The sequence below is a fragment of the Nomascus leucogenys genome, chromosome 20 (genome assembly GCF_006542625.1).
Source record: "Nomascus leucogenys isolate Asia chromosome 20, Asia_NLE_v1, whole genome shotgun sequence".
In the NCBI taxonomy this organism is placed as follows: Eukaryota; Metazoa; Chordata; class Mammalia; order Primates; family Hylobatidae; genus Nomascus; species Nomascus leucogenys.
This window is the reverse complement of record NC_044400.1, coordinates 70090939-70115776: the sequence shown is the minus strand read 5'-3', so window position 1 is coordinate 70115776 and position 24838 is coordinate 70090939. Positions and strand designations below refer to the sequence as shown.

At 34.6% G+C, this 24838-nt stretch overlaps 1 protein-coding gene and 1 long non-coding RNA gene across 5 annotated transcripts in view; one reads left to right on the top strand and one right to left on the bottom strand.

Annotated features, from left to right (window-relative positions):
* The window catches only part of CPEB2 (cytoplasmic polyadenylation element binding protein 2), a 69200-nt gene that overhangs the window by 2073 nt on the left and 42289 nt on the right, over positions 1 to 24838 (top strand). For 2 of the 4 annotated variants that reach the window (XM_030801180.1, XM_030801181.1), the window contains exons 2-4: positions 2877 to 3158; positions 3899 to 3988; positions 12735 to 12825. In XM_030801180.1, coding sequence (XP_030657040.1) covers positions 2877 to 3158; positions 3899 to 3988; positions 12735 to 12825 — 463 coding nt within the window. The remainder of the gene's footprint in view (positions 1 to 2876; positions 3159 to 3898; positions 3989 to 12734; positions 12826 to 24838) is intronic. The other 2 variants (XM_030801183.1, XM_030801182.1) reach the window with 1 other exon arrangement.
* LOC115831837 overlaps positions 545 to 24838 on the bottom strand; it is a 401812-nt gene continuing 377518 nt past the window's right edge. Inside the window, exons 3-6 of the long non-coding RNA XR_004027330.1 lie at positions 14101 to 14192; positions 6057 to 6133; positions 2056 to 2155; positions 545 to 752 (exon numbers count right to left, since the gene is read on the bottom strand). This is a non-coding gene — a long non-coding RNA (uncharacterized LOC115831837). The remainder of the gene's footprint in view (positions 753 to 2055; positions 2156 to 6056; positions 6134 to 14100; positions 14193 to 24838) is intronic.

Here is a 24838-nt window from a genome sequence, read left to right as displayed (position 1 = left end):
CGGCGGCAGGGCGGCCGGGGACCCGACATTAGCCCGGAGAGAAACCGCGACGGGGGCCACTTGCCCAAGTGAGAGTGGGACTGAGAGGGCGGACAACCGTGACAGGACTCGGAACCCCAGCCCCCGGCGGGTTGGGAGGGCAGTGGCCACCGTGGGCTGCGGGGGCGTGGGAGACGAGTTCGCGCTGGGAGCCGCTGTTGGCCGGGCGCCCCCTCGAACGTCCCGGCGCAGCGGTGGGGACTGGGGCAGGGGCTGAATAGCGCCGGGGCCGCGGGCGGCCAAGCGCGGCGTCTCAACCCGGCCCTTCTAGCTGGCGCACCCCGGGATCCGCCCCGTGCCCTGGGCCTGGAGGGCCGCCGCCCCGGACCCCAGACTCGGGGAGGCGCGGCGAGGACCGGGGGCGGGCCGGGGGCCTCAGAAGAGCGGCCGTGGGAAATGAACCTGGGCAGGGGAAAAATGATTGCCGGAGAAGGTGCGTGTGGAGGAGCGCAGGACTCTGTCTCGCCGTCCAATGAGGGAAGGCGGAAAGGGTTTTTTTTCTTTGGAGTTTGTTTATTCTTAATTGGCCGGCGGGGATCTTGCCTAGAAGCCTCAGCCCCCCGGGCGGTCAATCGAGCTGCTCCCAAAGCTCCGCCCGATCAACCTGCCGGCAGCGCTGCACCCTGGGCCGCCGGCGAGTCGGGAGAGAGCGGCCGACCGCCCTCCTCGCAGGACCTGGTTCCCGCGGGGCCGCCTCCTCGGCTGTCACAGGACTGGGAAAGAGAAACTGTTAGTGACGGCTCGGGTTCAAACCGAGATATCCCACGATTGTCTTAGTTTCTGTGCTTTTCAATGTTGGGGTCATGTTTTGTGGGCTTTAAGACAAAACTGAACTTGGATCTGGGATTAGTGTGTTTCCTCGTAGACTTTCGGTACATTTTTTGGTTGCCTTAACCTTCTACAAGGGAATATGTGGGCCATGTGTATTTTCAGTAGGTAATACTGTGAAATGACACTGGGCAGAATTTTTATTTTCCGGATCTTTTTTGATTCAAGATCTTTTTTGTTATTCCCTCAATACAATTTTTGGGTGACCGCTAGATTGGTAAATTGACAGTGAAAGAGTGTCTTGTTGGTTTTGAATCTTGTTAGCATTTGTTGCAGAGTTCATTCTGTTTAAGTCCATTTTCTATTTTCGTGATTAAGGATTGACAGAGACGCAAAATATGATCTTAACCCCATAACTTTTTCAGTTGACCAACGTTTTCAAGGATTAGTCTTTTTGAAGTGAATATTATCTAAATTAACCCAAGTGAAAGTTAACAGTTTATCTAAGTTAACCAAAGTGACAGTGAACAGTTTTTGTTGAATCACTGATTTCTTTCTTAGAAAAGAGAATGTGGCCTATAAGGATTGAAAATAGGGATTCTGAAATAATGTTCCACTTTTTCATGATTTTTATAACCCTCAGCAACTGTCTTTTGTGTCTCAGGGTCTTCATTTTGTTAACTGGAAACTTGTCCACAGAAAATTATCTATAGGTAATTTTGTATTCTTAAAGTTGTGATACAGAGCGTTGGAAGAACATATACCATGATCCATATTTAACTGTAATTTGCTTTTGGACAAAAGATGGTCTAGCCATGGAGTGTGAGGTCACACAGCTTTCATACGGAATTTTAGATCACTGGAAGATAACTTTGAGCATTAAATCATTTAATAAGGAAAGTAAGGCCCTCAAGAATGAAGTGGTTTGTCCATGGCTCCCTAATTATGCTTTGGAACTCTGTGGAGGAGGAAAGAGTAATAATATACTCATGATTATGTTAGCATTTAAAAGTTTTTAAAAATTGGTGCTCTAGATCAGGAGTTTCTCTTTTAATTGTCTTTTAAAAAGCAAGTTCAATTTTAAGAGAACTATATTTATTTTTAGTAACTGTATGGTTCATACTTCTTTAGCTACATCTTAACACCAAAGTATTAAAGTATAAACGTATTGACAGAATTACCAGCAATGAATACTTCTTAAAAAAAAATAACCCAAAACTACAATTATTAGTCTTTTGGTGGATTTACCATTCTTCGATAACTTGACTTGTCTTGCCACAGGTTTGAGATTAGGATGTAATTTACTTTTGAAAATGAATCAACTTTATGGAGACTTGTATCAAGATCTCTAGTGGAATAATCAAAGCATATAGTTAATTGGCAGTATACCTCAGTGGATCCACCTATGGGCAACATCAGATAATTGCTTCAAACTTCATGGATAATTAAGTGAAATAAAAACAAGACAAACTATACTAAAACTGGAATAAAATGCCTTAACAGTTAAATAAACAATGCAGAAAAATGACATTGTTTCTATGCTGTCCTTATTTCAAAAGGCGATTTTAATTTGTACAAGAGTAATTCCCACTTTTGTAGTAGTGCGACTTGTTTTGGAAACAAAGTCTATATGTTTCATTTGTATGAGTAGGATATTTTAATTAACAAAGACCATATTTTTAGTTTTGTGCCTAGCATAATTAATATGGTTGCTTTAAGATCACCATGTATGTTATATCTTTAAGAATCTTCAGAGTTAATGTCAATTTTTTTCTTCATATTATGTGTACAGTTATTTCTGAAGGATAAAAAGGAACTGCATGGTTCTATTTTAGTAACTGTCATAAAATATCATGATATTTATAGTATACAAGAAGATGAAAACTTGACCAGCATCAAATATGATTTCACATAGAAAGATCTCAAGACTTACTTTTATAATCTAGAAAAGATGTATTCTTTTGCCTTTATATATTTCATTCATATAAATTCTTAGGTCTAAATTTGAATTTGAATTTGAATTGTAAACTCTTTAAATGCCGCAATTTAAATAGCTGTGTTTTCCCCAGCCTCTTCTGAAACAGTCTCCCTGGAGCAACCATCAGAGCAGTGGCTGGGGCACTGGAAGTATGTCCTGGGGAGCAATGCATGGCAGAGATCATCGTAGAACCGGAAACATGGGAATTCCAGGAACTATAAATCAGATATCTCCATTGAAGAAACCGTTTTCTGGTAATGTCATAGCACCACCGAAATTTACTCGCTCAACTCCATCACTGACTCCAAAATCTTGGATTGAAGATAATGTGTTCAGAACAGACAACAATAGTAATACACTCTTACCCTTACAGGTAAGAATGGTATGTAAATGACCTTATCTCTAATGTTAATCTTTCAAAATAGAGAGTTGGGTGGTGATGGTAGTGGTATGCTAAAATTAACATTTTTTCAAATAAAGTTTTAATTTTTAAGCATGTAATTTAATTAACAAAGGTTAAAATATACAGAGAAAATTGAGAATGTAAAATAATTCTCTAAACACGCAATGGAAAATAAGCTTAGTAAAACGTAGAAAAACCCATTGTATTTATTAAATACATACTGAAGCTTTCAATTGGCAGCTCTTTAAGAATGCTTTAATTTATAAATTCTAATGGGCCACCAAAATTTGTTTCTCCTTTAATATAGCTAAGCTAATATATTCTGTAATTGTAACTATTCTTAGATTTGACTATGATTGGCTGTATATATATTAGAATATACTTAGTACAGCTGTGATGGTGGCAAAATAATATTAGGGCTTTTTTGCATCTAATTTAAATTTATTTTCACTAATTCACCAATTATTTTTTCTAAATGTGGCCTAATATGTTGATTAGACTTTTTTTTTTCAGGCTTTTTATTATTTTGTTGAAGTTCCCTTATGGCTATTGCAAGTGAGGTTTTTGTTTTGTTTTGTTTTTTCTTAAACCTTTAGAGGATGGAATGAGGATTTAAGATAGAGCTTTATTTTTTTTCTTTCTTTCTTTCGTTGGGTGGGTATGGGGAAGACAACTGCTCATTTCTGATGAAAACTTCTATGCTATTGAAGGTGAGATCTAGTTTGCAGTTGCCAGCTTGGGGCTCAGATTCACTCCAAGATAGTTGGTGCACTGCAGCCGGAACATCCAGAATAGACCAGGTAGGCTGCACAGTGTATACTTTTTAGGATTTCGGTTAGGAGTTTAGTATTTATATTATGAGTAAGATTTATTATTTACTTTCTTATTATACCAATTGAAACATATGTTAGAGGACACTGAAGCAATTTATTTTTTAAGGATCACCTGCTTTGAACTATTTAATGTAAGAAAATTTTTATTTTCAAATTTAAGAGTAATTAATCCTTTTATAATTCTAAAACATAATAAACTTTTTTTGGAAAAAGGGATTATATACACAAGAGCACCTGACTTTAAACATCAGTCAAACTAAGCAGATTGTGTCTCTTTTCAGAATTAAATGCAATTAGGTACAAAATCATATGTTTACTTAACATCCAGCTTTATATTTACTGTTTCATAGAACTTTTCAGTAAATTTTTGTCATGAAGTCTATTTGTTTTGAGATATATTTCTAAAAAAGACTTCTCTTGGTTCAGTTTTTTCACCTTTATTAAAAAATATATAGCCTAGTATTCTAAATTTTGTTACTGCTTTTATACCCTGACTTCTTCCAAATAATCAGTTTCCTATGGAGAAACCGTTAGTCAAAAAGCTGGGAGTTAGCCTTACTCAAATTACATTCACACCTTTGGTGGTTACAGAATGCTCCCTTTCTTCCTGCAAACTGAATTTGAATGTATACTAGGTATCAGGTGGTGAGGATTATTATAGGATATAGAAAACTCAGTCCTTATATATGCAGGTTCTTTCTTACAGAGCTCAAGTTTGAATGAGCATAGACTTAACGTTGTGTGTGTTATATGAATGGAGCTATGTTATTCTAAGTCTTTTCCTTGGTTAATTTATCAACATGAGATGATTTTACAAGTAAGGACATAAACAGATTAATAATAGATTTGTAAGTAACATTCTAATCTAGAAGGTTAGCACTAATTTTGATAATCAACCAACCACTAACAGTTGTTTTAGCCAAGTCCTGCCTGTTTTCCAAAGTAGTCCTGCCAGGGTCTTGACTTAGAAATGGTAGTTACTTCATGCAATTTGCAACATATTGTCTTGTTAATATAAGTTAGCTATTTACGTCTACTCTCTTCTCTACTCTGGTCCAGTTAAGCCTTATTAGTGATGTTTTTATGGTAGCATTTTTGTATTTAAATTCAATACATGAATGCCTAGGAGATGGTATGTTTAGAAGAAAATTAATGTAGTTATTTTGAAGGTGGCAAGAGAAATGTTTTCAGATAGAAAAGGACATGATTACTCTGTGCAGGAAGAAGCAATAGGATGGATACATATATAGGATACGTATATAGGAGAAATAAGTATCCATGGAAAAGAATACAAATTAGCTGGCATACAGGGTCCGTGAGGCAGGGACAGATGTTGAGAAATCAGATTCTTGAGCTGATTTCAGTTGGTGGAATGCTAGAGAGGAGATAGGGGTGATAATGAAAGGGAAGCTTTCAAACCAGCCTCCGGGGCTGCCGTCTCACTTAGACTTCAATCAAAGCTACTCTGCTTTTACCTGTATTATAACCTAAGATTTTAGGGAAATTTATTTTAGGAAAAATGATTTTGGTGCTTAAAGATAAACTTATCTGGTAAACTGCTGAGATATTGGCATTCCCTTTGGACTTTTGAGCCAGAGGTGTGATGTGATGAAGTAGAAGACAGTGGTGGGGGAATAAAAGAGATAATGGAAAGTGAATGGAACTGGGAGGAAAGAAGGCCTGAAACCTGGATCTTCTTCCTCTTCCTCATAATCTTTATGACATTGAATGACATAGTTTATGGGCTTTCATGTCTTTGGGTCACAGTTTCCTTATCTGTAAAAGGGGGACCTTGAACTGGGTCATTTAAGGCGTTTCCAGCCAGCTTTTACACTTTCTGTGATCTGTTTTGGCCATTTCTTTTCCTCCATGCTGCCCCACCCCCCTTGCCTCTATTTTTAGAATACAAGCCTCTTGGTTTCTTTGAGCGAAGGGTCTAAGGCATTAGTCTAAGGCAGTGGAGGTAGTATGTGACCTTTCAACTGGACTTAAAAGCAGTGTCATTGTCTTCTCTAAGTACCCTAAGAGTACTTACACATAGTTTGTTGTGTGTTTCCATCTTTCCATAAAAGGTTGAGGTATTTGAAGTTGAGCCTCTTAAAAATACAGCAGCTACAAAATGAAATTGATACCTTAAAATGTTGGATAGTTTCTCATTCTTTGGCAAAATTAAAATTATAGAAGATACTTGGTCACTTAAATATCTGAGGAGATTATTTGCATTTCTGACCTTTTGTCATCATATACAGTGTAATTCTAGTATATTTTTGTTAACAAGTACATTATTTTAAAACATTTTACTTTTTATTTCCTTTAGTCTCAAACTGATTAGGGCCTAGAATATAATACAAAATTCTAGAACTGAAGTCTTAATTCTTATACTTAGATACTGCGGGCTTTACCTATATCAAGAGCTGAACACATAATCGAATTCAATAAATAAGAACTAGTTTTGTAGGTTGATTTTTATTTCTGTTAATATGTAAAATTTTGTGGGTTGGAATTTTATTTTAAATAAGATTTTTTTAAAATAGAAAACCCTCAAATTTAAAACTTTTTAAAAGCAAATATAAATTATTATAAATATTTCTGACTTTAAAATGAGTATTTTATATATCTCTTTCTTTCTTTTTTTTTTTTTTTTTGAGACAGTTTCACTCTGTCGCTCAGGCTGAAGTGCAGTGGCATGATCTCGTCTCACTGCAACCTCTGCCTCCCAGGTTCAAGCGATTCTCATGCCTCAGCCTTCCCAGTAGCTGTGATTACATACATGCACCACCATACTCGCCTAATTTTTATATTATTAGTAGAGACAGGATTTCACCGTGTTGGCCAGGCTGGTCGCAAACTCCTGATCTCACGTAATCCGCCCACCTCAGCCTCCAGAGTGCTGGGATTACCGGCTTGAGCCATCGCGCCTGGCCAGTATATCTGCATGAATTTGCTTAGGGTTATTAATTACTGTACTTTAAAATGTCATTAGCTGGTTACCCTTGCAAGAATCATACTCAAAAGTTTGAATTCTAAATTATATTACAATGGAATTTGCAGCCAGATCCAGCAATGTGCACTACTTGGAAGGCTGAGGCAGGAGGATTGATTGCCTGAGCCCCAAAGTTGAGTCCGGCCTCGGCAACATAACAAGACACCACCCCCTCTTCCCAAAAAAATAGGAGTTTTCAGTTTAACGTTAAGGTTACGCTATATTTATTCATATGTTTTAAATCAAAGAGTAAATATCCTTTAACTGAGGTTATTATTACTTACAAGTTTACATATGACATATCAGCTCACTGTAAACAAAGTAATGTCTTGCAACAGTAACTGAGTGTGTGAAGCATATACGTGCATGTCCGCCTGCCTTCCACCTGGAGAATTATCAATATATCAACTCTAAATTTTTACTCTTCCACAAGCTCTACTTGCAGTGCTTGAGCATGTCACATAATAAACTACCTTGAATTAATTGAAAATACTTTCCACTAATCTTTAATAGGCTGTTATGATAATGTGGTAAATCATAATTTGGAGATCTGTCTCAGAAAAAATATTCTTTGAGTCTTTACTCACCTTACACACAAAAAAACAATATATAGTTGCATACCAAACCCAATTTGTTTATCTGATAAAGCATTTCTTAAATAGTGGTTTGTAAACCAGATGAACTTCAGGGACATTCATAGTCATCAAACTGTTACATGCCCACTGAAAATGAAAAAGAATGGACTCTTGTATTACAGCTTAAGTAATGGATGCCTTATTTTTGTTTCCTATTCTGTGTTCAGTACTTTAATTGTTCTTGAAATGTTTTCCACTTGTCTCTTTTAATTCTTGTGAGTACTAGAATAGCTTTGGCCTTTTAAAACATTTGATTTTTTTTTTCTGAGAATGACTAACACACTTTATTGAGGTTCGAAATTAATAAAGAAAATTAAAGAAATGTATCTTCATTCATTCTGCATGTTAGTGTTTTAAATACCCTTAGGATATGGATAAAAAATACTATTTTTTGTCTTGGAGAAGGTAAGAGTCTAGTTAGAAGAATAAGGGTTATCTATATGGAACAACTAGAGAATGAAAAGAGAGCTTATGAGATTGAGTACTACGTTATGCAGTAGAGTAGCACATCATCTGCTACTGAGTATGGTGCAATAACATTGTGTAACAGGAAAGTATGATCAATATCTACTTAAAATTAAGGACAATATTAGCACTACATTGCTTTATTTTAAAGTAAAAATTAGAGAACTAAACACAAACATTATAAGTACAATAAAAGCTGATCTTTCTAGTTAAGCAGAATAATACATGTTCAAGCATCTGCTAAATCATTAAAGTATATAGGGTTTTTCTATAATCTTATTTTTCTTTGGAAGAGTACCTCATTTTCAAGAGGAGAAGTTTCTAATTGACCACTTCTTTTAAAATAAAACAGGGTTTTTAATGTATCCCAGCAAAAAAATTAATATCTCTTCAAAAAGTTCTCTTGTAATTAAGTTTGAATTCCCTTTGTCATACTGCTTCTAATATTGTACATTGACCTCCTTAGTTATTTTTCAGTGTTTATAATCTTTTCTTAGGTCATCTTTTTTCAAAATTAAGATTACTTTGTTCTTTTCTGTTTTTCAGCCTTTCTAAGCTTTTATTGTCACTCCTGTGTTTGTGGCAAATGTCTGGGTTTAAGAAAAACCATGAAATAAATATTATAATAAAAGAGGTTATGCCTTTTCCAACAATGTTTTCTAATCATTTTATTCTGTTAGTTATTGTGAGATTCTGTAATCTCAGTTTCTGAAAGCCCATTTAGTTGATTCTTTGCCAGATAGTTTTTATATTTTAGAATAGATTGCATGCACACTTCTCAGAATCTTATTTTTGTGAAGTATTTTGGTGTTTTCAAATAACCTTGTAGTAATAAATGTAAATTACATTGCTATGATTTTCCATATTTATTAATGATAATTAGTATTGTTGTGTTCATGGTCACTTGAAAATGGCCTTAGTTCTTCTATTTAGTTTTTAAACTGATGGCAGTTTGCATGAACACAATTTTTCCTAATGTCTGTATTTCAGAAGAATGCATGAGTGTTTGTTTTATAACCAGATTTGTTTCTGTTTTTTCAGAAGTCATATTTTAATTCCCGCAATTTATTTAATGGAATTATCTATATCTTTTGCATGTAAGCCTATAGGTTTCATTAAATTCAAAAAGCAATTTTGAGATGTCATGTGCTCTTTGGTTGCTTAAGGCCGTTTTATGTTTGTTGCTTTAAAAATCACATGGGATGCAGCTGATGCTTTACAAAGTACAACCAAGCTAATCGTTTTAAAATAGCTTTGCTGTTTTCTTTCCTAGAGTAGGAGTTTAGGATCAAATACTTAACAGAAAAAGGAAAATAAGAGACCTTATAAGTAGGCATCTCACTGATTCAGTTAGATACAGACATTCAAGCTAAAGTTATTAATACATGCAGCCTTTTTGAATAACACCTCTCAAAATTGATTATATAGTGGTCACTGATATTTATAGTTAGTTTAAGGATGTTTCTCTTTCATACTTTAAATATTGTCCATGACCCATGCAATAATTTTACCATGCTGTAGAGCAAGATCACACCTCTTGCAATGAAGGTAGAGGGTACTTTCCCCTACACCTCCAGAAAAAGGAAGTTACTTGGGAAATATTGTTTGGGTGATTTAATAGTTACCATTAATTAAGGTCATCGGTTGACTGGGCATAGGTTGATTCTGTTCAAAGTTAACAACCTAAAAAGATAACCATGAACTGTAATATATTTCCTTTGTGAGGATTTAGGGTAAGGAAGATAATAAAGTATTTTAAAGTGTTTACAATATACTCTTAGAACCTTCATGATATGGCACACCTGCAGAGGGATTTTTTGCTTAATTATATGAACATTAACTTTTATCATTACAGCTGACATTTTATAATTCTATTTTAAATACATCTGGGAACTTTCAGTATAGTAGTATTTAATCTTCCATTGGGTGGTTGGAAATTCAGGTTCATAGCAAGCCATATTAATCTGATGCTTGTCTCAGTTTAGTCAATTAACATTTGACTACCTATTCAGTTGAGGATTCTAAGAAAGTTTTATAGTCCTTTACAATTACTGTTTAAAAAGTGCAGTCTTTCTCCTTACAGAACTCAACTGTTTTTTTACATTTTTTACTGAGTTTTTATGGTAGAGATAAAGGGAGTATTCATTCAACAGACATATGAGAACTATCTATATTCTGTAATTAGATAGTCCCTATTCTTAATCAACTTAGAAGTTTAGTGGGAGAGACAGGAAAATCAACAAGTTAGTTATGAATACAGTATAGTGGAAGCACATGGAAGATGGAACTATCTGGATAGATTCCTAAAATTAATATGTCATTTTTGCCCATATGGGCCATCCTATTCTCTGTTTCAGTTTTATTAATATTTCATTTATTTTAGAGTATTTTGAGTCTTTTTCTTTTCTATAATTTTTAAAGAGACTATAGGCATCATCTAGTCTGACATGATTATTTTCTAGGAGTTAGAACCAGAGCCTAGAGAGATTTATTGACTTCAGATGAAGAAACTAATTGCTTCTTATAAAGTGTGTTATCCAGACCAGCGGAATCAGTATCACCTGGGAGCTTGTTAGAAATACATACTGTCAGGTTCCACTCCAGACCTACTGAATTTGATGTGTTTCAGCAGTCTGTGTGTTTAACCAGCCTTCCAGATGATTCCGAAGCATGTTCAAGTTTAGGAACCACTGTTACAGCTCATTGATTCTTTGTGCCTCCATCACTAATCAAGGTCACTGTTCTAGAGAGCAGCTATTACTGATGCATGTGTTTTACCTCAGGGGCCTTTCAGTAAAAATCAATAAAGAGTACTGATAGAGTTAATTGGTGATAAAGCTGGAATAAGAGCCTCCAGTCTAGCATTCCTTCCATCATTCAGTGTTACTTTTTACCTTTTTAAATCTCTGACAGCAACTTATTTAGTCTACAGTACTGATTCTGAACCCCTAGCTTTAAAAAGGCTGCAACCCTAATTTAAACATCAAAGTAAAGTAAATAAATGAACGTATTCTTAGAAAAGCTTCTTAGGTTTTTCTTCAGCTTACTAAAGAACTGATTCTGAATCTTCTCTGGATTGTGGATTCCTGTGGAAAACTGATGAAAGCTATAAACCTTTTCTTCAGGAAAAAAAAGAAATTATGTATACACTAGTCCCCTCTTATCCACGAGGAATACGTTCCAAGACAATCAGTGGATACCTGAAACTGCAAGTAGTGCCTTCATATGCTGTTTTTTTCCAATGAAAACATATGTATGATAAGGTTTAATTCATAAATTAGGCACAGTAAGTGATTAACAACAATAACTAATAATAAAGTAGGACAATTGTAACACTGTAATAAAAATTATGTAAATGTGGCATCTCTGTCTCTCAGAATATCTTATTGTATTGTCCTATAGATAACTGAAATCGTGGAAGGCAAAATGCCGAAAGGGGGGACTACTGTACACCCATGAACAGTATATTATATATAATCTCAGAGACTTCTGGTCTCTCTTGAAGCTCATGGACCCAGGTTAATAAATGCCTTATTTTGATTTCTATGGGGACTTTTATTTCCACTTAATTTTCAGATTCTTCCTTTCCATTTTCTGTGACAATCATTTTTTGAGAGTTTAGAATGGACTATCCTGCATCCCCCAGTATAAATAAGCTTACACATGCGTGTACACACACACGTAACTGGGTGGGTGAGTATTTTGGGAAGACTCCTAGATTATTTGGAGGGCATGGGCCAGAGCTTCCTCTAGTAGTTCCCCACATACGTTTTTTCAGGTACATTGAGTATGTGTTGAACAGAATACAGAGAAATTCATGGACATTAAAGAGTCAGATTCTTTCAAATAAGCAAGTGAAGGGATTGAACATTCAGCAACAAGGTTCTGATAACACAAGACTTTGGAGACTTGGTGAAGTAGCAGACTTAATTAGATTACTGTGCTTTTACTCTTCTCTCCTCCACCTGCCTATTTTGCAGGGGAGTTGGGGGAGGCCGGCTTAAAAATGCAGAGGCAAATATGGAAGCACTTTAGAGAGTAACATATGAATCTGAATATTCTAGGTATTAGTCCTTGTTCTGGTATTAGTATCTTATGCTTTTGATTTTTACCATATAAGATGTTTATGCACTCATTATGAAATTCAGACTACTATGTCAAATAACAAAATGTTTGATAGATGTTTAAAGTATGGTGCAATTATGGAACTAAAATATTTCCTCACAAATATTTATTTTCTACGTGCCACTATCTGTCTTCCTAAATATGTGTGAAAAGTTTCAAAATTAACCAAAAAATGCTTTCTGTGCATATAAGATTTCAGGAAACTTTATAGAGAAAAGTAACCATAGAAATTATTTTACTGTTTTGCATTAGTATTGCCAATAAAATCAGATTACTTTTGATGAAAGATTTAAGAGATAAATGTACTGAAAATAATGTACTCCAATGCAAGGAGCATTGTAGTTCATGAGATCTTTAGTTATTGGTATTTTTGTGGGATACAGATTAATTAGTAATATATTCATCAGAGGTCTTATTTTATGTAAGAGAATTTAGATAGTGTTTTATAATCACTTTTTGAAAAAACTGCATAGATTATAATGTCTTTTTTCCTCTTCTCTTCCAGGATCGAAGTAGAATGTATGACAGTTTGAATATGCACTCTTTGGAAAATTCCCTTATCGATATTATGAGAGCAGAGCACGATCCTCTTAAGGGTAGGTGACTTTTTAAAAATACATATGTTTATATTATACACCAATTTGCTTATCTTACTAGTTTTATATGAAAGTAAACCCTAAGTAGCACCTATATGCAATATAAAACTCTCTTATAGAAATGCAAATCAAAACCACAGTGAGATACCATCTCACACCAGTTAGAATGGCCATCATTAAAAAATCAGGAAACAACAGGTGCTGGAGAGGATGTGGAGAAATAGGAACACTTTTACACTGTTGGTGGGACTGTAAACTAGTTCAACCATTGTGGAAGTCAGTGTGGCGATTCCTCAGGGATCTAGAACTAGAAATACCATTTGACCCAGCCATCCCATTACTGGGTATATACCCAAAGGACTATAAATCATGCTGCTATAAAGACACATGCACACGTATGTTTATTGCGGCACTATTCACAATAGCAAAGAGTTGGAACCAACCCAAATGTCCAACAACGATAGACTGGATTAAGAAAATGTGGCACATATACACCATGGAATACTATGCAGCCATAAAAAATGATGAATTCGGGTCCTTTGTAGGGACATGGATGAAACTGGAAAACATCATTCTCAGTTAAACTATCGCAAGGATAAAAAATCAAACACCGCATGTTCTCACTCATAGGTGGGAATTGAACAATGAGAACTCATGGACACAGGAAGGGGAACATCACATTCCGGGGACTGTTGTGGGGTGGGGGGAGGGGGGAGGGACAGCATTAGGAGATATACCTAATGCTAAATGACGAGTTAATGGGTGCAGGAAATCAACATGGCACATGGATACATATGTAACAAACCTGCACATTGTGCACATGTACCCTAAAACCTAAAGTATAATTAAAAAAAAAAAAGTTAAAAAAAAAAACTCTCTTATAAATTTATTAATGAGAATCTTTGTTTTTATGAAATGCCATACTTTTTCCTTTGTTGCTTACTGTGAACTCACCTCCCTTGACTTACAATTTAAGGAAAATTTACTATTTAGAGACACGCTTCAGTTCACCAGAGAATGAAGAATGGATCTAAAAGTATACACTAGTCACTTTTCTAGAATTCTTTCAAGTACAAAAATACTAAAAATATTTCTTGGAATACTTGTATTCACAATTTGCGGTGATTCCAGCCTAGAATTATCCCTAGTTAACCTCCTTTCTCTATTTTTCTTCTACTGTCATAGGGTTTTGTAAGGGGGGGAATATTTTATAGTAGCTTCTCTGAGGTGAAAAATAGCTTTTCATAGACGTTGAGACAAATTCGGGAAAAGAACCAGCCCACTTACCCTATAGTAGCAGTCTTCACTAATTGTTTATAGTATTTGAAGAAATTTCATTAGCATATTTGTTTTTGTCTGTACATATTCTATGTATAAAATAAAAAAAAGCGATTATTATATTTTTTTATACAATATGTCTCATTGTCATTTATATCAGTGGTGAAAATCTACCAAATTGTCTATTTGAGTCATGACAGTTACTATTTATCTATTGCTACATAATTATCTCAAAACTTAGCAGCTTAAAAACAGCAATAAATATTTATTACCTTAAACAGTCTCTGTGAGTCAGAAATTTGGGAGCAGCTTAACTATTTTATTCTGGCTCAGAATCTCTCATTGAATCAAAATCTTGGATTACTTTGTAAATTTTCTCCATTTTTAATTCTATAAAGCCAAGTTAGATTTCTCTTTCAAGATTTGACCTAAAAACTCTATAAACTTCCATATTGGCAGGGAGGTGGTGATGTGGGGCTAAGTTGATAATACTGACCACATATCTAACTATTTTGTTCTGTTTATGGATTTTGCTTGTAAAAAGAATTCCTTGTCTTTTTCATTCCTTAGTTTTAAGGAGCTTGAGAAGCTGAGGGGATATTAGTGATTGTTGATTATGTGTGCTAATAGTAATTCCTCATACAAACTTACAGTTATATGTCAGGTTTTTGGGGATGTTTGTTTGAGTTTCTTTTTTTTTTCTTCTTCTTTTTTTTTTTTTTTTTTTTTTTTTTGCTTCTAACCAAAATTCAGCTTAGTTTTTTGAGTATCTTTGTATAGGGTCTTGGTCTTTTTCACTGTTATGCTGGCAGTTTCAGTGGTTTGTCTTAGATCCACCGTTTAAAATAGAAGCCAGCAGCTTATGATTAAGAAGTTTTCTGTTTCTCTCCTTGGCTTCTCAAGAAAGAAAACTCTTAGAAACTCTTAATACAAGATAAAGTCAAGATTATTAACTGTTACCAGTGGATAACAAAAGTTTTTCATTGTTGTTTCTCCCAGTATTTTTTTTTTTTTTCAAAAGGCTTTTTAAACATGTTAGACAAAATGTTCATTGTGGCACTGTTAATTATCTCAGTTTTTCTTTTTGCTAGCCTGGGTTATAGTAAAGTGAAGGGAAACCTAAAAGAGGACATTGAAAAGGAAATGGAAGCATTATAAGGCTAAGGGGAATTTTATATATATATATATATATATATATATACACACACACACACACACACACACACATACACACACACAGACATATATAGATACATATGTTTTTTAATCTCAAGTGAATTCAAAATTTTTAAGTTAGGAAAATTATCTTTGGCTGTGAGAAGGGAAAAAACATGCTTAGTAACCACCTTTAGGAATCATTATGGTTACAAGTCTCTTCATATTTACACAAAACGTGGAATATTTTATCTTCCACGTGTTTTATGACAGAATTTTTAAGAAGAGAAAAAAGAAAAAAATTGAGAAACTTTCTCTGCATAAAATAAAAAAGTAAGACTGATATTTTTACAAAGCACCATCATATGCCTATTTAAAATTATCTTGGTACTAAGTGCTGCCACTTTAAGTCTTTTTTTTTCCTTTCTTATTAATACAAATTCCACTGCCTCTTGGGATATTATGTTGTATATTTTCTTTTTCCCCATACTCTGATTATTGTACTTTTTTCTTTGGGCTAGACCTCAGTAGAATCTTCTAAATCGAGGTGGTAGCAAATGGAATAAACTATCCAGGGTTTAACACCTGAATTTTTTTCCTTCTTTCCATTACTGTTCTTGAGGGCAGTATTTCGCCCTCTGTGTCATCTCTTGTCTCTTACCTTCTCATCCCTTGTAGGAAATCCTGTCCTCTGTTTAATTAAAAAAAAAATTATTTTCTCCTAGAAAACAAAATGTTTATTTTATCCTTTTTAAATGCTGTTTTACAAACCAGCCATTTGTTTTGTTTTTGTTATAGGATCTGATGAAAAAGAAGGGAGTTGGAGGGTAAATTTTAAAATGAATTGTTTATCTTTATATTAATGGTGAAAATATCTAGGAAAATGAACTTGAGTGAGGAGAGATTTTAGTTGTCTCTGTATAATTATCCCAAAATTTAGCAGATCAAAACAACAGTATACATCATCTCACATAATTTCTGTGGGTTTAAATTTGGGAGCAGTTCAGCTAGTTACTTCTGGCTGAGGATAGATATCTCATGAAGTAGCAGTCAACATACTGGCTGAGGCTGCAGTCATCTGAAGGCTTAACTGGAACTGGAGGATCTTTTCTAAGATGGTACACTCACATGGCTGGGTGTTGGCAAAAGAACTCCGTTTGTTGCCTCATGGACCTCTCTACAGGGCTGTAAAATTTTTCTTACAACGTGGTTGCTTATATCCCCCAAAGTGAGTGATGAAAGCCAAAACGAATGCCCCAATGTCTTCTATGTCCTAGCCTTAGAAGTCTCATACCATCATTTACACAACATTCTGTTAACTGCATAGATCAGCTCTGCTCCATTTAGGCCGAGTCTGCTATTCAAGAGTTGTGAATACTAGAGGCTGGCTACCACAGAGGTAAAAGGCAGAGTGGTAAATTTGTATTCAATTCGACCCTCAGTTAAAGGAAAAGAAAAATTAGTCAAGGTGAGACTGTCAATTGGAAGAAAGCAGTCAAGCAGATCTCTAGAATGCTAAGTGGCAGGTTCCTGACCTGAGAACTGGGTGATTGTGCTAACAGAAGCACCTTCCTCTTATCCTTGTTTATGCCCAAAACACTTCACTGCAGCTATATTTGCCTTTTCCTACTCCCCAGTGTTTTTTCAGGACAGTAGGGAACCTCCATTGTTTAATGTTAATATTTTCATGGTCTGGCATAGCAGGTGGGAAGGGTCTAGTCTTGTTGGAGTTGTACAGATATGAAATGATGGCAACCCAAGATGGAATGCCGAATGCACTTTACTCAATTAAATGTGTCTGTTTTTACACAAGTTTCCTAGACACTGAGTGCACGTTGTCGGAGACAGACATAGTGTCTGCCCTCATTGTATAGCCTACTGGGGAAAGAGAGATTCTTTATACAAATACAATATACATATATCTACTGTGTGTTAGAAATACTGTGGAGGAAGGTTATGAGTTGTTTAGAGAGATTATAAATGGAAGTACCTAATTTACATGTGGAGTAAAGGAAGCTGAGACCTGAAGCATGAGCAGCACAATGATGGAAAAATATTGGGAGAAAGTGTCAATTAGACAAAGGAACCAGCATGTGCAAAAGCATGGAAGAGATTGTCACATTTGAGGAACTGAAAGGAGGCTAGCCCTGGCATAGCTTGTTTAGGGGTGCCTGATGCCCACTGGGTGTAACAGGGCACAGTTAACACTGTCGAGAGTATGCTATCTTTTGTTATGGATCCTGAACAGTGACACACTGTTAAATGCTTTCTTTAGTATGAATGGCCCTGACCCATCTGCTTTATTTGTTGTGTGGTAGTTTCTCTCCATTAACATCCTATTTTCTGATGACTGTCTTGATTCTTGGCAAATAATTTGCTTTTCAAAGGAAGATCATGGATTCTTTAAATGGTTAAACTAAATCATGCTTTGCCAAGTACTGTTTTGTAGTTTTTCAGTTTTAGATTTGCATACCTATTTTAAATAATTCGTGATTTTTTAATATATGCGTATATATATATATATTCCCCCTTTAACAAAAGAACAAGACAGTGATTATTGTTAAGCTCTTTTCCTTCCCTGCCCCCAACAATTTGTAAAAAGGCTTACTGTGTGAGTATTTTTGCCAGAAATTGCTTGTATCATTCCCCAAAGTATAGGGACAAACAAAAGTACTTAATCATAGCTCATAAAAGTTGACTTGAAAACTCTAGGAAGAAATGTAGTTTATGTAATGGTTTTGGGGAAGATCTGTGTCAGTAAGTCATAATGCCTCTACCAATGTTTCATGAGCAGTTAAAGGGAATTAAGGAAAAAGAATTTAGAATGTGATTTTACACCAACAAATGTGTAGAAGTGGATGCCTTTAAAACTTCTTATTTACTACGTTTTTGTATATCTAGTGTCATTTTTATTAGCTGATTGCTAAACTCCTATTTTTTAAGACTCCTGAAGTAAGAAGCTCTGTTTATTTTAGGGCATATAAGCCCTAAGAAAATAAGGAGTTATTCCTGTAAGGTGCTGACTGATTATGGTAGTACCAAATTGCTTATTTTCTTCCACTTTTCTCTCTTTTTCTTTTCAGCTGACCTTAATATAAGATTACAATACCAAGTCACAAAATAACTTGTATAAATTTCTAAAAGTCTCCATTGTGAGAACTTATATTTAGAATTTAATAACTGTTGAGCCAGGCAGAGGTTCTCAGACACTGAGACTGTGTCAACCATGTGGTTTTCAGGGCCCATCCTAGAGGTGGTGTAGTTCGTGTGGGGTGTAGAACACACCTGGAGAAACTCTGGTATAAGAGAGCAATGGTAAAGAGATCTTTAAAAATTTGTGAAAGTTTAATGGCATTTATTAAAATAAAGTACAAAATAAAACAAATACCAATAATATATGTGCCAAAGCAGGTATGTCATCTGCTCTTACAGGACTCTTCCTTATTTCCCCTGACACATAAAAAGGGGTGCATTTCTCAAAACTGAGTTTACTTTTTCTTCAGCCACTGGTGTTTTCCTGAAGTCAAAAGTTTTACAATTGCCAATAACAAAGAAAAAAGAGTATAGAAGAAAATCACATATATTAGATACATTTAAAGATATATATCTTTAAAAAGATAGAGGGATGCTGCATGTGCATTCAGTTTTAAATGAAATGTTTCCATTTATTTTAAAAAGGAGTAAGTAGAATTGACATTCTTTCTCCTTTATTGATTTTTCGTTTCTTTATTCTATAGACTCCTGGCCTTTGATAGGAAAAAAAAATTAACTTTTGGAGTAAATTATATTTATATAGCAGCCATATATATTTTATTAAACATATTCTGACTTTGAGGTGATTACTCTTATAATGTACATGGAATCTTAATACTTTACCCTTCCACTACTAAGAATTGTTCATCTTAGTGAAAGTACAATTTATGAGTTTGACTGGTAATTGAGAATATCTGTAGGTTGAAAAGGAAATTATAAAAATGTGGTTGTGAAAGTTTGTATTTTAAAAAAACTTAATTGCAATATGGCATCATGGATAGAGATAAGTTTTGTTTTTATTCCTTTTTACATAGTTGTCTTTATTACAAACTGTTATTAAAACATACTTGAGTTTTATTTCTTCCAAGCATCTTTGAATATTTAGGTAAATGATTTAAATTATGACAAACTGAAATTTTTTTCTTAAAAACTAAAACCCATCAGACAGAAACTACAATGAATTTTATTAAAATCACATTTATTTATTCAGAACATATATATGCTTACTGCAATCCTGTTATTCACCACAAAGCATCTTTCATATGATTTGAAAAATGTTTATATCACTTGTTTTAAATGGAAAGTAGAACAACAAAAAGAATGTTTCCTATATATAACTTGCAGTGATAAAAGCAAGTAATTGGAATAATTAGGCTTATGCATTTTCACTACTTATAGTATTTGAAGATATATCGAAGAATCTCTTCCGAAGGTTTTTTCTCCAAAATAATAACATTTTATCCTTTTTAAAGTATTTGTTTTCCTGTTACAAAAAAATAGTATTCATTTATTGAAGAAAATGTGGAAACACTAGGAGAAACAAGTTTTAAAATCATCACTTATGTCACAAACTAAAATAATCATAATTGATATTTTGGTGTATAATTTTTCCAATCTTTTCATTCTCTATTTATAAACTTAAAATATTTGCAGTAATTAAATCTTTGCCTTCCATCCAACCTGGTTAACTTTTTTAAAAAATTAGTTTAAAAATATATTTACATAATTTTGAAAGTCAAGTAGTGCTATAAGTCTTATTTAACGAAGAAATAGAAGTCTCCTTCCTCTTCCTTGTCTGTCCACTTCAGATTCCTGCTCCTTACTGGTAGCCACTATGAGCTTTTTTTTTTGAACTGGTTATGTAATTATTTGTAAATAATATGCTTGTGCTTCTGTATTTCCTACATTTTAGGTATTATATGTTGATATTCTAATATGACTTAATATCCTTCAATATTTCCCCTACTCTGTCGTCCAAAATGATAAGAACACTTTTGTTTAAGTCAGGGATTGTGTTACTGAGATAAGGCAAATAATATTCATAGATGAACCTTGTATGTTTTGTAATATAATGTAACATTGTCTTTTTCATAAAGCTTTGTTTTTTCTGGAATTAATCATTATCTTTTTTAGTTTATTTGCTTAGTTTTCTAAGTATTTATCATTAATTCATCCCAGAATTTATCCATAGACTGTAAAGCTTCTTTCAATACATACAAATGCATCAAATTATCATCCAGATTGTTTTTTTTTTCATTATTGCAGTCCTATATAGCAGTCATTTTGGGACTTCCATAATCCTAGGAATTCCTTTTTTTCTGTGGAATCCATGTCCTAATCTCCATGTCCTTTAATGACTTACACCTTTGTTTTTCTTTGATTTGTTGGACCTGTATTACCTTCCTGCTAATGGGACATACATTTTGAGACCCTATATGTATTAAAACATAATTTTTCTACCTATATGATAGGCCACTATGGAATTATATATTAGCGATTTAGAATATTGAAGGTATGATCTGTTAACCTCCAGTATTGCTTTAAGTGTGGCATCATTCTGAATCCTGTTCATTTGTATGATTGCCTTGATTTCTTATTTTATTTTTTTGTTGTTTTTCTTTCTGGAAGCTTTTAGGATTTTTTTCATGCCTGTGGTTCTGCAATTTCATAATAATGAAATGTGTATCTTGGAATGTGTATGTGCATACATACCTTCCTTCCTACATTTTTTAATTTATTAAGCTGTACCTTCATTGGACCCTTTTAATTCAGAGGTTTATATCTTCAGTTCTTGGAATTTTGGGATATTATTTCTTTGATAATTTCTTCCTTTTTTTTTTTTGAGATGGGAGTCTCGCACTGTTGTCTGGGCTGGAGCGCAATGGTGTGATCTTGGCTCACTGCAACCTTTGCCTCCTGGGTTCAAGTGATTCTCCTGCCTCAGCCTCCCGAGTAGCTGGGATTACAGGTGTCCACCACCATGCCTGGCAAATTTTTGTATTTTCAGTAGAGATGGGGTTTCACTATGTTGGCCAAGCTAGTCTCGAACTCCTGACTTTGTGATCTGCCCGCCTCGGCCTCCCAAAGTGCTGAGATTACAGGCGTGAGCCACCGTGCCTACCTCCCATTTTTCAATATTACCTCTTTTTGAATTCCTGTTCCTCAAATGTTAAATGTTGTATAGTCATCTGTTTTTCTTTTTCTGTTTTCCATTGTTTTGTCTGTTTTGCATTTCAAGAGCTTATGTTTATTTTTCAAATCTTCTGTGGAGTTTTTTGTTTTAAAAATTTTTGCTAATTTTTAAAACCTCCTTTAAAAAAATTCTCAGAACTTTCCAATTATATCTTATTCTTGTTGTTTTATCTTATTTCTCTGGAGGCTATTATAGTGTTTGAAGATTATTTTCCCAGTTCCTTATATTGTCTGTGCTTCTTCTAAGTTCTTTTTTATTTGGTTGTGTTCTCTTTTTTTCTCATGTTGGGAGCTTCATCTTTTACTGTCTATTCATATTTAAAAGTAAGACACAAAAATTGGGGATTGGAAGCTCAATGTATATAGTTGAAATTACCAACTAGTAATGATTGTAATAAGTCAATCAGGTGAGACCCTCACCATGCCTGTGTCTAGGTCTTTTCTTTTGTTCTGGGAAATGAACATGGATGTGAGTCTTCTAGTCTTCTGCTTGTGAGCTGTAGGCCTAGCTGCTAGCCTTCTTGGATGAACCCAGGAGGGTTCTTTTAAAAACTAACAAGCAATCTTAAACCTTCCTGTTTTTAATTGTACCCCACTTTTACACACAGTTATAACCAGAGCTTCTGATTTCTGAACCTGTCCAGGTGTGTACTACAGTAAATGGAGTGTTACTTGATGGCATTCCCCATATATACACTGGCTTAGGTTTGTGTTTCAGTGATTTCTGGTCTACAAAGTTAGTTACCATTCAACCATTCACATTGACAATTCCCAGAAATTTCATGACTTGGTTGTTTTATGATCCTGTTCCAGTGTCTTTATCCTAATGGGGTTATGCCTCTTTAAAAAAAAATTTTTTTTTTTAAGACACCTCTTTCAAATCTTTCTAACTGCCACGTTAGGGGTTTTGGAAAGCAATAGAGGTGAACACGTGTATTCAGTCCTTCGTGTTCAGCTGGCAGTCTCTGTAATCTCTAGTCAACTTCTACCTCATCATAAAGACTCTTTGGCACCCCTATCAAGGGTAGATTACTTTTGTGTTAAAGATTTATAGAGAATCAAGTTTCTTTTTAATCAGAGCACTTTTCTTATTTTAGATTCAATTGTTTGTTCTTTTTTTTTTTTTTTTGAGATGAAGTCTCGCTGTGTCCCCCAGGCTAGAGTGCAGTGGCACGATCTTGGCTCACTGCAACCTCCACCTCCTGGGTTCAAGCAATTGTCCTGCCTCAGCCTCCCAAGTAACTGGGACTACAGGCACGTGCTACCACACCCGGCTAATTTTTTGTATTTTTAGTAGAGACGGGGTTTCACCATGTTAGCCAGGATGGTCTCGATCTCCTGACCTCGTGATCCACCCACCTCTGTCTCCCAAAATGCTTGGGATTACAGGCCTGAGCCACCATGCCTGAACTATTTTTTTAATATATATCTTTCACATAAGACTGTGTCATGGGAGCAATGGCCACATGTGTTTTTGCTTTACCTTGAATCAGCATCTATCATGATGTCACACAAATAGGAGGAGCCCAGTAAATTATTGGTTAAATGATAAAGCATTTTCTCATAATTCATACTCTTCAAAATATTGATTTAGAACTTTAAAGAATTACTGTATATTGTATCTATACATGTAAAATAGTTTGCATAACCATTCTTGTATAGTTGAACATTTAGGTATTTCAAACGTAAATAAAATTGAATTAGCTTGTTCTGTGTTTATTTTCATAGCACAAACTTCATATGCTTGTTTCTGAGGCTGTAAACATACATTGCCAACCTACGTTTGCTTTATACCAGTTCCACTGGCAATATTTTGTTGCCCATTTGCTATTCCTACTGGTTATCAGCATTACTTTTGTTGAAAACCCTTTTAACAGTGAAAAGTTTTGCAACCATTAACAACTTGATTTTAATATTAGTTGAATATATCTTAATTAGTATCACTTTTATTATAATAGGTATATGATAATACATTATCTTACTAAATGATTAATGACTTAAGTTTTGTCATTTATTATTGTTGTCTTTTGGGATTACCCTTTTCTTGAATCAAAACTTTTTGATATTCTATGTTCTTTGGTGTTTCTTGGTAAATTTTCTAGTATTAATTGGGTAAAAGTCTTAAAATATGATTAGGTCAAAAAATTTATGAGAGGATTTTGATTTGAATGCATTAACTAGATTAATTTCTGTTGAATCTAAAGTAGATTGATGGCTTTTATTAGATGTAGGTAAGGAATGATTCTGTTGCTCTCTTCGGATCTGGTACTTTGGATCTAAGGGTCTTTTCTGCGTTTGTATGATCTTATTCTTAGGCTTTAATGAGGCATGCATTGAAATTTGGGAGTGTGGTCAGGAATGACTGTCCTGCCCCTTGGATCTGAGCAGAGATTGGAGTTATTCAAGGTTGGTAATGACCACATTCTAAGTGGATTTTACCAGACTTCAAATGAACCTTTTTTTCCTAATTGGATTTGGAAGTAAAGGTAAAATGTAGATTATGAAAACAATATTGGAAGAATCTGTCAAATGAGTGGGGGCAATGCTTTATTTAAAGCACTTAAGAAGTATTAGATGTCTTCTATTAAGGGTATATGTGTATTGTGTGTTTAATAAACACATACAGTATATAACATACCCTACATATCATTTATTGAACAGTTGATACAGCTAAGCATTGTTCTTGAGGACTCTACATATATGTATTAACTCATTTAATTTGCATGACTAAGAGGTAGATATTTACCCTTATTTTACAGTTGGATGACTGTGGCTTATTCTTAATAATTGTCTGCATTTCAACTGCTAGTAAGTGGTGGAACTTGGTAGCTCTTGAGTTTGTGCATTTAACCACTGCACCATACTGTCTCCCTTTTGATCTGTTGCTAATTCTAACCTAAACTCTTTATGATTCTAATGTGATTTAAATGTTTATTTTTCTTTTAAAAACAATTGGCAGAGCACATGGCATTGTTCTTTAGCTATGTTCTCATCACCGAAGAGTGAGTTAGCATCATCAACTGAATATTAGGGCTTTGGAGTTCATTTCTTCTATTAACTCATTAAAGAAAAAATAGTTTAGAGAAGGGAAAAATTTATCTTGGCAAAGAGCAACAAGCAGGACTTTTGCAATATCTCTCCCCACAACTTCCAATATGTAAGAGATTTAGAAATAAGCTGAAAAAAAGTCTTGTTCTATGATTTTTTTTTCATTTTCTTAGAGAATATCCTCCCTATGCCACACATACAAACACATATTAAGGTATTTGTGTTTTTGATTCAGTCCATAGTTTACATAGTAGAATGAAATACTTGATTTATCCATTCAACAAATATTTGAGAGCCTATTATATGC